This window comes from Vidua chalybeata, chromosome 1 (genome assembly GCF_026979565.1).
Source record: "Vidua chalybeata isolate OUT-0048 chromosome 1, bVidCha1 merged haplotype, whole genome shotgun sequence".
Classification (NCBI taxonomy): Eukaryota; Metazoa; Chordata; class Aves; order Passeriformes; family Viduidae; genus Vidua; species Vidua chalybeata.
This window is the reverse complement of record NC_071530.1, coordinates 131,828,138-131,840,192: the sequence shown is the minus strand read 5'-3', so window position 1 is coordinate 131,840,192 and position 12,055 is coordinate 131,828,138. Positions and strand designations below refer to the sequence as shown.

The following is a 12,055-nucleotide window of genomic DNA, read 5'->3' as shown; positions in this document are numbered from 1 at the left end:
CAAGTCCATAGATATTTGTCTACATTTAGGTAAGTACACATCTCTACTTCAACAGAAGAACACGTGGAAATAGCCTAAAAAACATGAGAGAAGAAATTGCTTCATGGAGCGTACTCATGAGTTAAACTGAACATGTGTGTCTACAAGATGAGAGCCCTAGCCAGCACAGATTTATATTAAATTAAAAACATGAGATTGTAGGCCCAAATTTCCAACATAAATCTTTAAAATTTTCCAGAAGAATTTTCATGGATACTTCTCTGGTACACATGAAAGGTATTTGAACAAATATGTAAATCTAACTGACTGCTCCCCTGGAATGATCCACAATGCTGTTATTGCTCTTTTAGATGTTAATGTTATGGATCATCACTACATCGGTTTCCAAAATGAGATTAAATGAATTTAGTTCTACTCATTAGCGACATAAAATATCTTCATGCATAAACATACATTCTTTTATTTTTTCTCTTGGGCAAAATTATTGGCTATTGCTAAAAACCCTTAACCTCATGGTGATTTAAAAAAAATCAAAAGTCTGAAAATCTGATTAGGAACATGGGATTCTCTATGCCTGTGGCAGAATGATAAGGAATTCTTCCCTTATTGTTTCCATTAAATTTTTTTAAAATCTGAAGTCTGTGTGAGAATCTTTAGTCTCCAAAATTACACCTCTTGGACACTGCAGAGGAACTGTGTGAGGGTTTGAATAATATCAAGCACTTCAGGCAAGAGAAAGATCACATATATACCAATGTAGCTTCTCTAATTTCAGCAGATTGTTTCTTGTTCGTACCAGTATAAGCACAAATAGATTCAGATATCAGGTTCAAGAAATGAAGCTGCTCATCTGGCAAGTCACTGGACTGCTATTTTTAACTAGCTGGTTCCGTAACTTTGTAAATAGAATGCACAACTGCACAGCTCAAGCTTTAAAACTTGAAGTTTTTCTTTGCTGTAATCTCAATGTAGTTTCATCCCTTTTGTCTTTTCTTCTTTATCCTCTTATTATGCTTACAAAAATATATGTCTACCTTCTATAAACAAAACCTAAATTTTTGTATTGTGTTATTACACACTGTCTTGAACTCTTAAATTGTTGTTCACAAATTAAAAAACACCTTAATTTCCCAATATAAGCTTTTCATGCTCTTATTTGCATTCACAGAAAAAAATAGCAGGTCATACGTTCTAAAAAGTGTACAACTTGTACATGGTCATATCACTAAACCATTCACAATAAAGGCATCAAAACCATCAGAAGATAGCAATTTTTAAATTAAAGTAAGACTTGTCTTTTCATATGGGGGGCATGCATTACTTTGACTTTTGCATTACTCTCTTATGGTTTCTGACTGGCTGAGGCTTGACAGCAACAAGCCAGGTTCGCTGTTGGTGAGCGCCCAGTGCCCAGTACCTGGTGCAGAATCCACTTTCGGCGCGCGTGCCCGTGGGCACCGCCACGCTCTGCCTGGCCAGCTCCGCGCTGACAACGGCCGGGAGGCTCCACAGCTCGCGGCTCCCGGCGCTGCTGAAGCTCAGCACCAGGCGCCTGGCCCCGAGAGACGCCCCCGCCGCCGAGGCATCCGGCTCCCACTGCAGGTCCCAGCAGGGCACGGTGCTCAGCGCCCCACGGCAGCCTGCCCCGGCCGGGCCGACGCTGAACACCGCACTGTCGGGGCAGTGGAAGTCCTGGAAATGAAAAAGATGGTGGTAGCACGGCGTGCTGCCTCCTCAAAGGAGGTTTATTCATGTTGATTTTGCACAGAACGCTCTCAAGTAGCCAATGACCACAAGTAACTAAAGGTTGCACTAAGTGCATTGCATTAAAGGCTATTTGGCCAAGTTCTGCCATCAGGTACAGGTTTGTAGCACAGCTATCTGGGGGTCCTGAGCAACCGGCTCCAGTGGAACATGTCTCTGCCCACGCTGAGGGTTTGGAACTAGATGATCTTTAAGGTCCCTTTTAACCCAAGCCTTTCTGTGATTTTCTAATTCTGTGATCTACAGTCAGCTCTCAGTAGCACAACATAACTCAAGCAAAATCAAGTTACATTCCTGTAACACAACTGTGTGAACAAAATCCATTTAGGGTTACAAAAATAAGAATAGATTTTAGCCTCAACATTCTCCCAACTCCCTATATTTAGACTGCCACAAAATGTGTGATGCACAACTGTAGATACTGATGTGAAGAAAACTAAGGCAGAAGGAAAACAATACAGAAACAGGAACTTCAAAAATGTGTTCATCTGCCAACTCTTCTATTAAGTTGGACCCTAAGAATTCTTTCCACATATTTTACTATAAATGTAATCTTCAATACATATGTATAAATGGTTGATTAAAATATATTGACCATGCATACATTTTGGTTCCTGCAAGCTAGCCCTTAAATATTCTGTGAGATTATTAGAAAACTGATATTCACAATTTGATGCAGTCTATGAAATACATAAACTTTGGGCACATCTCTAGTACTGTAGCTTTGCTCAGATAACTGGAATTATCCCAAAAGGATAACAAAAAGTTTTCAGTCTGCCAGGCCAATATACCTCTCTACATGCAAACTCAGTAAAAATTCTGAGAACATTTTCAACAGCTACTACGGATTACGCTGCCTATTTTACAGAAATGGCCATTAGTGCCTGAACAGATGGAGAGCAGGCAGAACTAATTCTGCAATGTGCAAGAATTTGCTGCTTGCACAGATTTCTGAACACAGTTAATTACTGGGGTTGAATTTACCCAGGATTCAGTAGTCTAAATGATATAAATTACTTTATGATTATTATGTCAAAAGATTTCTGTTCCAAGCTCTGCTATATGCAGCTCATCTAAATACAGCTACAGATAGAAACAACCATTTCCCACAGATGACAAACAAAACCAGTATCTACAGTGCTTTACCTCTTCTCCTGAGTGGGACTTGGAAATAAAAAGCTGCGGCCTATAATAGATTTGATATGATGTATCATTGATTATTGTTGTCTTATCTTCTATCTGTAGAATTTGTATACCTTGTCGAACCATGGAAGAAATGCAGAATTCACACAACTGTAAGATAATGAAATTGTTATGAAATTAAAATTGTGATGAAGTCACACAAAACCACAAAAGGCAGTGAAATGCAGCAATAGAAGTGCTGCTCACTTTCTAATCAAAGAAATCCTCTCTATATTCATGCACTTTGTAACTGGAGCCACATCATGTACTTTTGAAGTTGCATCTGTCAATGTTATCCAAATAAGATTGAAAATTCATTAATTCTTTTTCCAGGAGATATTGTATTATCTTTATGGGTTGCACAGTATGTTTTTGGCAATCTAATTCTTTAAATTATATTTCATACATTGTTTATACTCTCTTTATGTTGGACATATATTAACATAATTAGGGAGAAGCTTTCACACTGCATACATTTGATTGTTTTATCTGCTATATGACTTTGTTTTTACATGATAAAGTTACAAATCATTATAATTTTCTTCTAACCTTTTGATGACCTGGAAAAGCACCAAGTTTAATTTCAGCTTCAACAAAACCTTCTTCATCCAACGTTACTACTTCCCCATTATCGGCATCCTTCCATTTTGGGGAGGTCACATTATGAACCAGTTTAATTGCCACTGATTTGTGCACAGTATTAGTATTAGCCCAGTATATTCCAACCTGAAAAGCTTCCTGCAAGTGAAAAAATGACTGATCATCAACTGTTCACAATTTGATACATTTCTACTACAGTTCAAAATGCAGTTTCCAGTAGGCAGTGAATATAATTTCCTGCCTGTCTCCCTCTGATTCTTTCTATGTGGTACAAGGATAGATGAAACCACAAGGTGGATAAAGAACTGATCCTCACAGGGGATCAAGGCCATAGTCTACACTGAGATGCGTTACTAGGCATACCTTTTGTTTATTAACAGACATACATGGGGGGAAAAAGATGACAGAATAAACAGGAAGTATCAGATTGTTCAACTGGAATTAACGAGCTGCTGTGTCAAATCACCTTAATTATTTAGAAACTAAAGATCAGATTTATAATAAAAAATAATGTGCATGGCCAAGATATATGGGAAGACCTGTTACACTGAATTAAGGAAGGCAGGCATTCTAAATAAAATCTTCCTCTATTGTAATTCATTTTGTGTCATTATCAACTTTTCCTGGTAAGCTATTAAAAGCTATGAAATAATATTACATAAAGCGCTCTCAAACCAAATATTCTTTTCAGGCTGTCAATTTTGCTACTGTGGTCAACAATTTCTCAAGTGACACATTGACACAAAGTCTTTACTTGGCCTTCATAGCAATTTTTGTGGGCTGCTACCTTACACCCATGTTGCAGATCCTTTGGTTGAACTGAGAGGAAGGTGAAAAGGCTGCTGACGGAATAAAGGCCTTCTTCCTACAGTTTATTGCAGACAATTTTTAACTATGCATCTTTAGGATGTTGTTTTTCAAACATTGCTATCAAATATGCTGTGCTACCCACTTGGTGACTCAGTCAGTGTGGTGAATTCCTATTGTTATTGCTAGTCCTCATCATATGACTAACAGACAAACAGACACAGTAACTGGAAAGTGGGAATCATCTGGAGTAACAACCATTCTTCAGAATCAGTGTGCTTAGCAGAACTGTGCCTACTCATATGAATGGCAAAGTTACCTCAAAGTTGGGAGGTATAATTACTTTCCCACTAGGTACTTGAAGAAGAATCTTCTCTCCTTCAAACAGCCAGAGGTCCCACTTGGACTGATTGATAAGTAGAGCCCAGGGCAGGAGTTCAATCAGCAGAGTTCTAACACGCGGTTTCCACATTGACAGCTTTACCCGCATTGGACTATCCCACTGGGAGAGCTGTTCATTGCTGTCAAAAACAAATAAGCAAAAACTTAAAGGAATAATGAATTCATTATTACAAATGCTAAGGTGTCATTTTCAGAAATTTAGAAGTCTTTTCTCTTTGTGAGATGGAAAAACTTCTTACCTTATCATTCTGGAACACACTGAGGTGCTGTCAGGAAGATCTAGATAGGTGTAGGCTATAAAGGCATATTTTTAACTCCACAAGCTCAACCTAAATTAATAAATGCCTTAACAAAGTTACCACTGTCCTTCAGAGTTAACCTGTGACTTTTGTACTCATCAAATCACATTTCCTTTTTGTTTCCCCAGCAACTACTTCTACAGCAACTCCCTGTTTCTCTACTGAAACAAACAGCAGCTGAATAAACAACAGCCTCTAGAGCTGCAGTAAAGTGCATTCACAAAAAAATGGTTCAATTTTTAAAAAATCCATACTGATGCAATCTTCTCAGTGTAAACAAGGGCAGCCCCGAGGCTGACCTAATTTTTTTTCCCCACCTGCCACAGCTTCTGCAGTTTACATGCAGGAATTATGTAACTGCTGAAAATATATTCAATGTTCATCACATATAGTCTTCCAGAATGTGGTTTCAGTTTATTTGGAAAGGCAATGCAACAGTCATGAAGAAGGTTTAGCAAGGAATTACCTGTCTGAATCCTTCCTATTATAAGGCCATGCAGGCTGGGGAGGACTAGCAATGCCATAGAACTCGGAGAGCACTTGGCTGACGTTGCCACCTGGATGGGATTTTGTCATTATCTGTTTAATCAGAGTGGTTGAGATAGGGACTGCACACTCTGACGGATCATCTTCTTCTCTGTCATTGAAAACAGACTCAGTCACTTACACAACAAAAGCAAGCATTAGCATTAACATTTTCTCTAATGAGGCTTCCCAAGTGGACTCTGAAGCAAGAACACTCTCATGGTAATCGGGGATGAATCAATGTCCAACAAGTTCCTGAGAATTTACTGACATGCACGGATTTGTTATGACACTGTAATGACCCTAAAAACTCTTCAGTATTCTCAAAAAAACATTTCAAGATAATTCAGGAATTTATTGTTTAAAACACAAGAATATGGACTGCTTAATTAAACAAATGCCAGTGTGCTTAGGGTAGTTATACCAAATTTAGTATTTCCTCCAATATAATTTCAGCTACATATGCCTGTTCTTTCATATCCCCTCTGGGCATGGCATACTTTCAGAAAAAAAATGCAGAAGAAGTTGAAGTGTAAATTTTCCTTTCTTTTCCATACAAATGAACCATTTTCAAGGAAAATGAGTATTTTACCTGGCTTGAAAAGTTAGGTGGTGTGTAAGATCAGGTTCTATATTTTGCAGTGCTTTCTCTTGTCCTTTCCCTGGAATCACTTGTGTTTCATTCAGTCCCAGGCTTCTTTTCTCGACATGTAAGATAATAGGGTCTGGAAGATGGCTCCTTACAATGAAAAGAGGGCTGAAAACAATCTACAAAAAGAAAAAAAAAATACACCAATTTAAAGCCAACTTTATTTCAGTATTACAACTGTTAAAACAAACTATTGATAAATCTTTACAGTGGGTCATTCTGACCTTAATTTATTATATGACATATAAGGCATGAACATTTAGATTTCAGAGACATTAAATGTACTTACTAATCGCTGTTGAACATGCGAATTGGGCTCTAAAGTCAAAACTGTGCACCACACATATGTAATTGAACTCTTTGAAGATGGTACCTGTTTGTAGAAAGATCAGCATTACACTAACACTATTCAGGATGATAACATTCAGTACTTCATTATATCAACCAGAAGTCTAAATGCAAAGTACTCAGTTCTCTCAGACATTTTTAATTCTCTATTCCATATACCCATTTCTCGTCATACCTGAATGACAGTGCTGTGTTCTGTGAGTTTAGAACTTAGACATACATCTTGGGACCAGTCTTCATCTCCTGTAGATTTCACGCTCAACTCAGTGAGCTCATTGTTTTCTAGGATATATGAAGGCAATTTCTGCTTGGCTGCAAGGCAGTTGATGTGTTCTTTAACAACAGCCTGTCCATCTTGACTAATGTAATGTTGAACCACTTTCAGTTCAATACTTTCAGAAAGGTAACTACAGACTGTCTGTCTTCCACAGATTAGGATCTAAAACACACAAAAAATACAGCTCTTATGTAAACAGTTGTGAAAAAAAGTCAAAATTGAATTAGAGAGTGAAAACCTGTAGAAGAATAATTTCCCTGCTTTAGGTTTCCCCAAGCACTGCTGAGGGCAGTGACTGGTAAAACATTATTGTTATTGGCCAAATGTATGTCCAATTTCATAGAAATCTAGGCATTAAAATGCTTGAAATATTGCTAAGGCTGTATCCACGCTTGAAAGAAACATGTAACCTATCCACTTTCCTTCCCACTGAACTCAGCAGAACTACCCATGGCTGACAGATCTGGTTTGGATTTTAAGAGTTCTGTGATGATCTCTGAATGCTGAGACATTTCTGAGCAGTCACAGGGATGTACTTCAGAAAGGTTTCTGCGGATACCTCACATTCCCATCACAAGCCAATGATCCAGAGCTTTCACAGTATGTCTGCCATTTTAAAGCTTATAATTTCATTAAATGGCTGTGATGGGTTTCTGTATTTAAGTGCACACACCTAGAAAATGACCAGATTAGACTTGGCGTTGTTGCTGTCCATCATGCATGAATTGTTTACTGTAGAGATGTATCTGACTTTTTCCAAGCTGTATTAGGGAACACCACTCCACGTGTATCCCCCGTGTACAACCATCATAATTTCTTTTTTCATGAATGGGGGCACACACCACAGCTACAGCCCACCACGTGAAATCTCAGCAGGACTTTCAATGACACCAGGCACTGCTCCTGTCTGGTCAGCTGTACTTTTGTTGTGCAGTACAGCCCTGCCACATCCAAGAGCTGAGCATGTTCTGTCCACCACATGCTCTGGCTTCTGCCAATGCAGGCAGAACAGCTGCAGCGTTATTACACATCTCTTTACAAAGATAGTAAAGGGAAAGTTATTGCACAGCAGCTGATTTTCAAATGTTAATTTGGTAATTCTTTCACTTAAAAAAATATGTAGCCCTGAATTACTACCCAGAATATATTATGAATAGTTTCTTAAAAAAAACTTAAGAGAAAAAATTGTTTCTCAAGAGCTTAAAACATGTAAGAGATTATGTAATTTAGCACTGTCAGAACTTAAGAACCATGCAAAGGGATGTTTACAGGAGCACATAAAATACATGTTGGTAACTGAGCTTTTAAATGCTAAGATCGACACCAAGGAGAAGAAAAAGGTTGTAAAAGTTCCACAAATTAGCCCCAAAAGACTTCTATACTTGTTTTTTGCAGATCCCAGTAGGAAAGAATAAATAACAAATTCACGAATAGGCAACAGTTTAAATTACTCGTGTTATTTTTTCCTAACTGGATCAAATCCTTACTTGCTTCTGCACTCCACTGAGCTGCTGAACCTTGATAATAAGTGATGCTGTCCGGCCCTTGTACTGAATGGTGCGAATAAAGGTCCCTGTATTGTCCACACTGAATGGCTCAGACCACCGCCAGTTTCCCCAGCCTTCAATACAGATGTGTAACAGCTGGAAAGAAAGAAAGAAATTACTACTTCAATACATAACCAGGAAAAAAAAGTGCCTTGCAGTAGGATATAAATTCCCATGACAGAGAAATATTCTTGGTTTGAAATCTCAACAATGCTAAGCACCAGTTGTCTGAATGATCCATTCAGTATGTAATTCTGTGATTTCAGAAACAATCAGAAGAAGCAACATATATACCATAAAATGGCTCTGAACCAAGCATTTCTATAAATTACCTGCTTTAACAGTATGTTTAACATCCAGGCACACATCTGTTCACAAAAAAAAGGGCAAGTAGACTAGAGAGCATAAAACAGGAAATAAGAGATTTTCTTCACTGCCTTTGAAATTGTTCTAGAAGCCCATTCTATTACCAGCAAGGTGATACAGAACATAGGTCCATGCCAGATTTTTTGCCTTCAGAATAAGACAGAAAATTGCAAATACCCTTCCCTTCAAAAATAAAGAAGGACTTGTATAGCTTGCATATATGTGTCTGTTAAATGCAGAATGTGGTATATTGCTGAGAGATGGGAAACATTTCATTTCTTACACAAATGTGGTGGTAAGCTCAAGCTTGACTGCATGAGAAGAGATTTAACTGCGTAATTATACTCCCTATGTGATTTATTCCGGAAAAGGAGTGGCTTTTTTTCCAGTTTAACTTAAATCACTTCCAGAGCAATATAGTCTTTCATCATTTGAAGAGCCTTTCATCCATTTACCCACCATACGCACTTACCTCTGTCCCATGGAGATTCTTTAAGCCAGAGTAGTGAAAATTGGTACTGTTCCATGTAGGTCAATGAAGTTACATAAATTTACACCAGCTGAAGATCTGGCTATTTAGCTCTCTATGGATCTTTTGTGGCTGTGCAAACTTAAGGATGTGAGTTATATATAAGGGATCAAAGCAATAAGCATTCTGGGTAAAATTTATTCTTTGCAGAGGGCCAGCACAGAGCCTAAGCATCACTTAAGTTCTTTAAAACAGTCATATGAAGGCCTTGTGGGAGTTCTCTCTTGAGGGTTGAATTTCACTCTGATTTTGGACATCTGTCATTAATTAATTTAAGTAATTGAGAACAGGATCAGGCCCAAAGATTGATTATTTACACTAGCAAAACCTGAAATTTGTAAATACTGTGTTCTTCCATGATTTGTTTCCAGAAAGAGATAGCATTCACCATGGGTCTGGTCAGTTGGACTTAGTGAAGGACTGGATGTTGGGGTTTCCTTCATTGTTTTAAGAAACAACCACAATATAACTTTCAAAGATATTACAACTCAGTAGCCTGTTTGCAATTTGTGGTATCCGCAGCACAAGTTACACACAGAACAATAACATCCATTCAGTGGGTGGCTTTTGAATTTGCAAGAGTGATGACTGCTGCATTCAGATTCAAATGAGTTTTATGCTGGAAGCACAAAGGCTGATATGTGCCCGTGTGTGCAAGGACAGGCATCTGGATGTGCACACGTGTGGGCACAGCTTTATATTCAAGGGTATGTTGAGGGAGGCTGTACACTAGGATAGCCAAACTCATAAATAAACATGTCACTTTGATTCTGAAGCATTAGTTAAAGAAAAGGAAAAAGAAAACAACAACAACAAAAAAATCCAATTGCAGTGGCTGGAATCTGTTCAGTTTCTCACAGAGGCAGCTGGGAATAAATCTCATCACATATGAAAATTAGGAAAACACGAAAACTGTTTACTTTGGAGAGAATGGTAGCTGGAAATGACAGCCAAATAATGAGAAAAGGTACTTAAGTGGTCAGTCTCAGCGAGCAGGCCCACAAAATACTGTGTCCTCCAGAGATAGATGTCATGTAAATGCCATAATTGACAATTAGTAATTACATGTAGCTACAACACTAGGATGTCTCCCACCCTGTATAAACAGTTTTGCTCATGAGTTGAATGTTCCCAAGGAACATGCTGTCAGCTTTCCCTGAGCAGTCATTAGCTCCCAAATGCTGCCTTACTAATTTTCTGTGTAGTGATGAGTCTGCATTTAACTTCAAGATTCAGAAAGAAAAATAAAGAAGGTCTATTATCATCTATTGGCATTTTGCTATTTTACAAACATACAATTTGCATACTGGTAAACACGAAGGATATGGACTTCATAATTTACTTTAAAGATATCTAATATATTTGTATTAATGACCTAACAGTATGAGAATTGAGTGCTGTATAAGTTTTCTTTTGAGCCAAGAAATTGCATTCCATGAAAACAAAAAAAAGACCTCTGAATGATTATTTAAATGTGAGATTTCTGGAAAAGATTGCTGGAAATAATCAGCAAATGACGCAGAAATATACAGCAGGAAATGAAAGTGGCAGTGATTTTAGAGAACTAAGCAATTAGACATTAGCATCATTTTAGCAGAGAATGGATTTATAGATTCACAGAATTTTCTAAATTGGAAGGGACTCACAAGGACCATCAAGTCCAGCTCTTAAGTGAATGGCCCATACAGGGATTGAACGCAGAACCTTGGTGTTATTTGCACCTCGCTGTGACCAAACAGGCTGCAAAGTGACCTGATACTAAAGATTTGCAATAATTGTCGTTAACTCTTTCATTGATCAAGCTTTATGCTAATTCTAAGAATTTATTAGACACACAGTTCAAAAAAGTTCAACAAATATAGCTAGGTATGGGACATATATTAGGAGAAAAGAGAATTCATTGCATTAAGGTACAAAAAATGGACTTCAAAGCATTCTAAGAAATACAATCCATTGATAAGCAAAAATTTGTAGCTTTAGCGAGAATTTAAACAGACTATCTATTGTGTATATGAAGATAGCCACTCATTCATGTAAATATTTGATTTCTGCATTTTCTGTTGGGGAAATATACCAGCAGATAACCCTGAGAGTTTTGTTTTGACTAGACTTGGCTGGGGTTTGGATTTGTAATTCTTAGCCATTATGGATTTCTGTTTTGAGAAATTACTTCAAGGGAGGCAGATTAACATGAAGCTGCTCTGGAGCAAATGGCTAGAAAAGCTTTATCTTTAAAATAAAGAATATCTTTATCATGCCTCTTCACAGAATGTTTCTATATGCTCCTCAAAATTTACTTAGATTTTCAGCTAGATGTGTGAGTGAAGGATATGATCTGAGTAAATAAAGCTGTGTGTCATATGACAAAGCATGAGGACTAAAATGGGGGATTAAAAGTGAGACTAAGAATTTAGCCTGTCCAGAAAAGGCTTCAATTTCCAGCTGTATAAGTAATTTAAAGCTTGAGCCTGCAAAATGCTTAGTGATGCAAATTTGATTTCTACTTTTCTTGTAGATTCACCAGATTTAACTTGGTTTCACCAAGATTCTTTAGATTGTATTTGTCTTCCAAGTGAAACTAGAAAACGTTTTTTGCGGGGGAACAAGGGTAATTGCTATGAACTCTGAGAATTTGTGAAGAATCAAGTGAGGACCTGGTAAATGGTGTGGGAGCAGTTGTTATTTTAGAAGCTAGAAGACAGTAAAATAAAAACTGTGATAATGAAGCAGCATGGAGGAAATGTAGCTCTGGAGATGGGA

The 12,055-nt window shown here is 37.7% G+C and overlaps 1 protein-coding gene across 4 annotated transcripts in view; it reads right to left on the bottom strand.

The window, feature by feature from the left end:
- Positions 1-12,055, bottom strand: part of VPS13B (vacuolar protein sorting 13 homolog B) — a 429,986-nt gene that overhangs the window by 28,897 nt on the left and 389,034 nt on the right. For all 4 annotated transcript variants that reach the window (XM_053960664.1, XM_053960682.1, XM_053960693.1 and 1 more), the window contains 9 exons: positions 8,341-8,496; positions 6,752-7,015; positions 6,518-6,601; positions 6,172-6,347; positions 5,521-5,691; positions 4,673-4,874; positions 3,496-3,684; positions 2,911-3,057; positions 1,418-1,692 (listed from right to left, as the gene is read on the bottom strand). In XM_053960664.1, the coding sequence (XP_053816639.1) occupies positions 1,418-1,692; positions 2,911-3,057; positions 3,496-3,684; positions 4,673-4,874; positions 5,521-5,691; positions 6,172-6,347; positions 6,518-6,601; positions 6,752-7,015; positions 8,341-8,496 (1,664 nt within the window). The remainder of the gene's footprint in view (positions 1-1,417; positions 1,693-2,910; positions 3,058-3,495; positions 3,685-4,672; positions 4,875-5,520; positions 5,692-6,171; positions 6,348-6,517; positions 6,602-6,751; positions 7,016-8,340; positions 8,497-12,055) is intronic.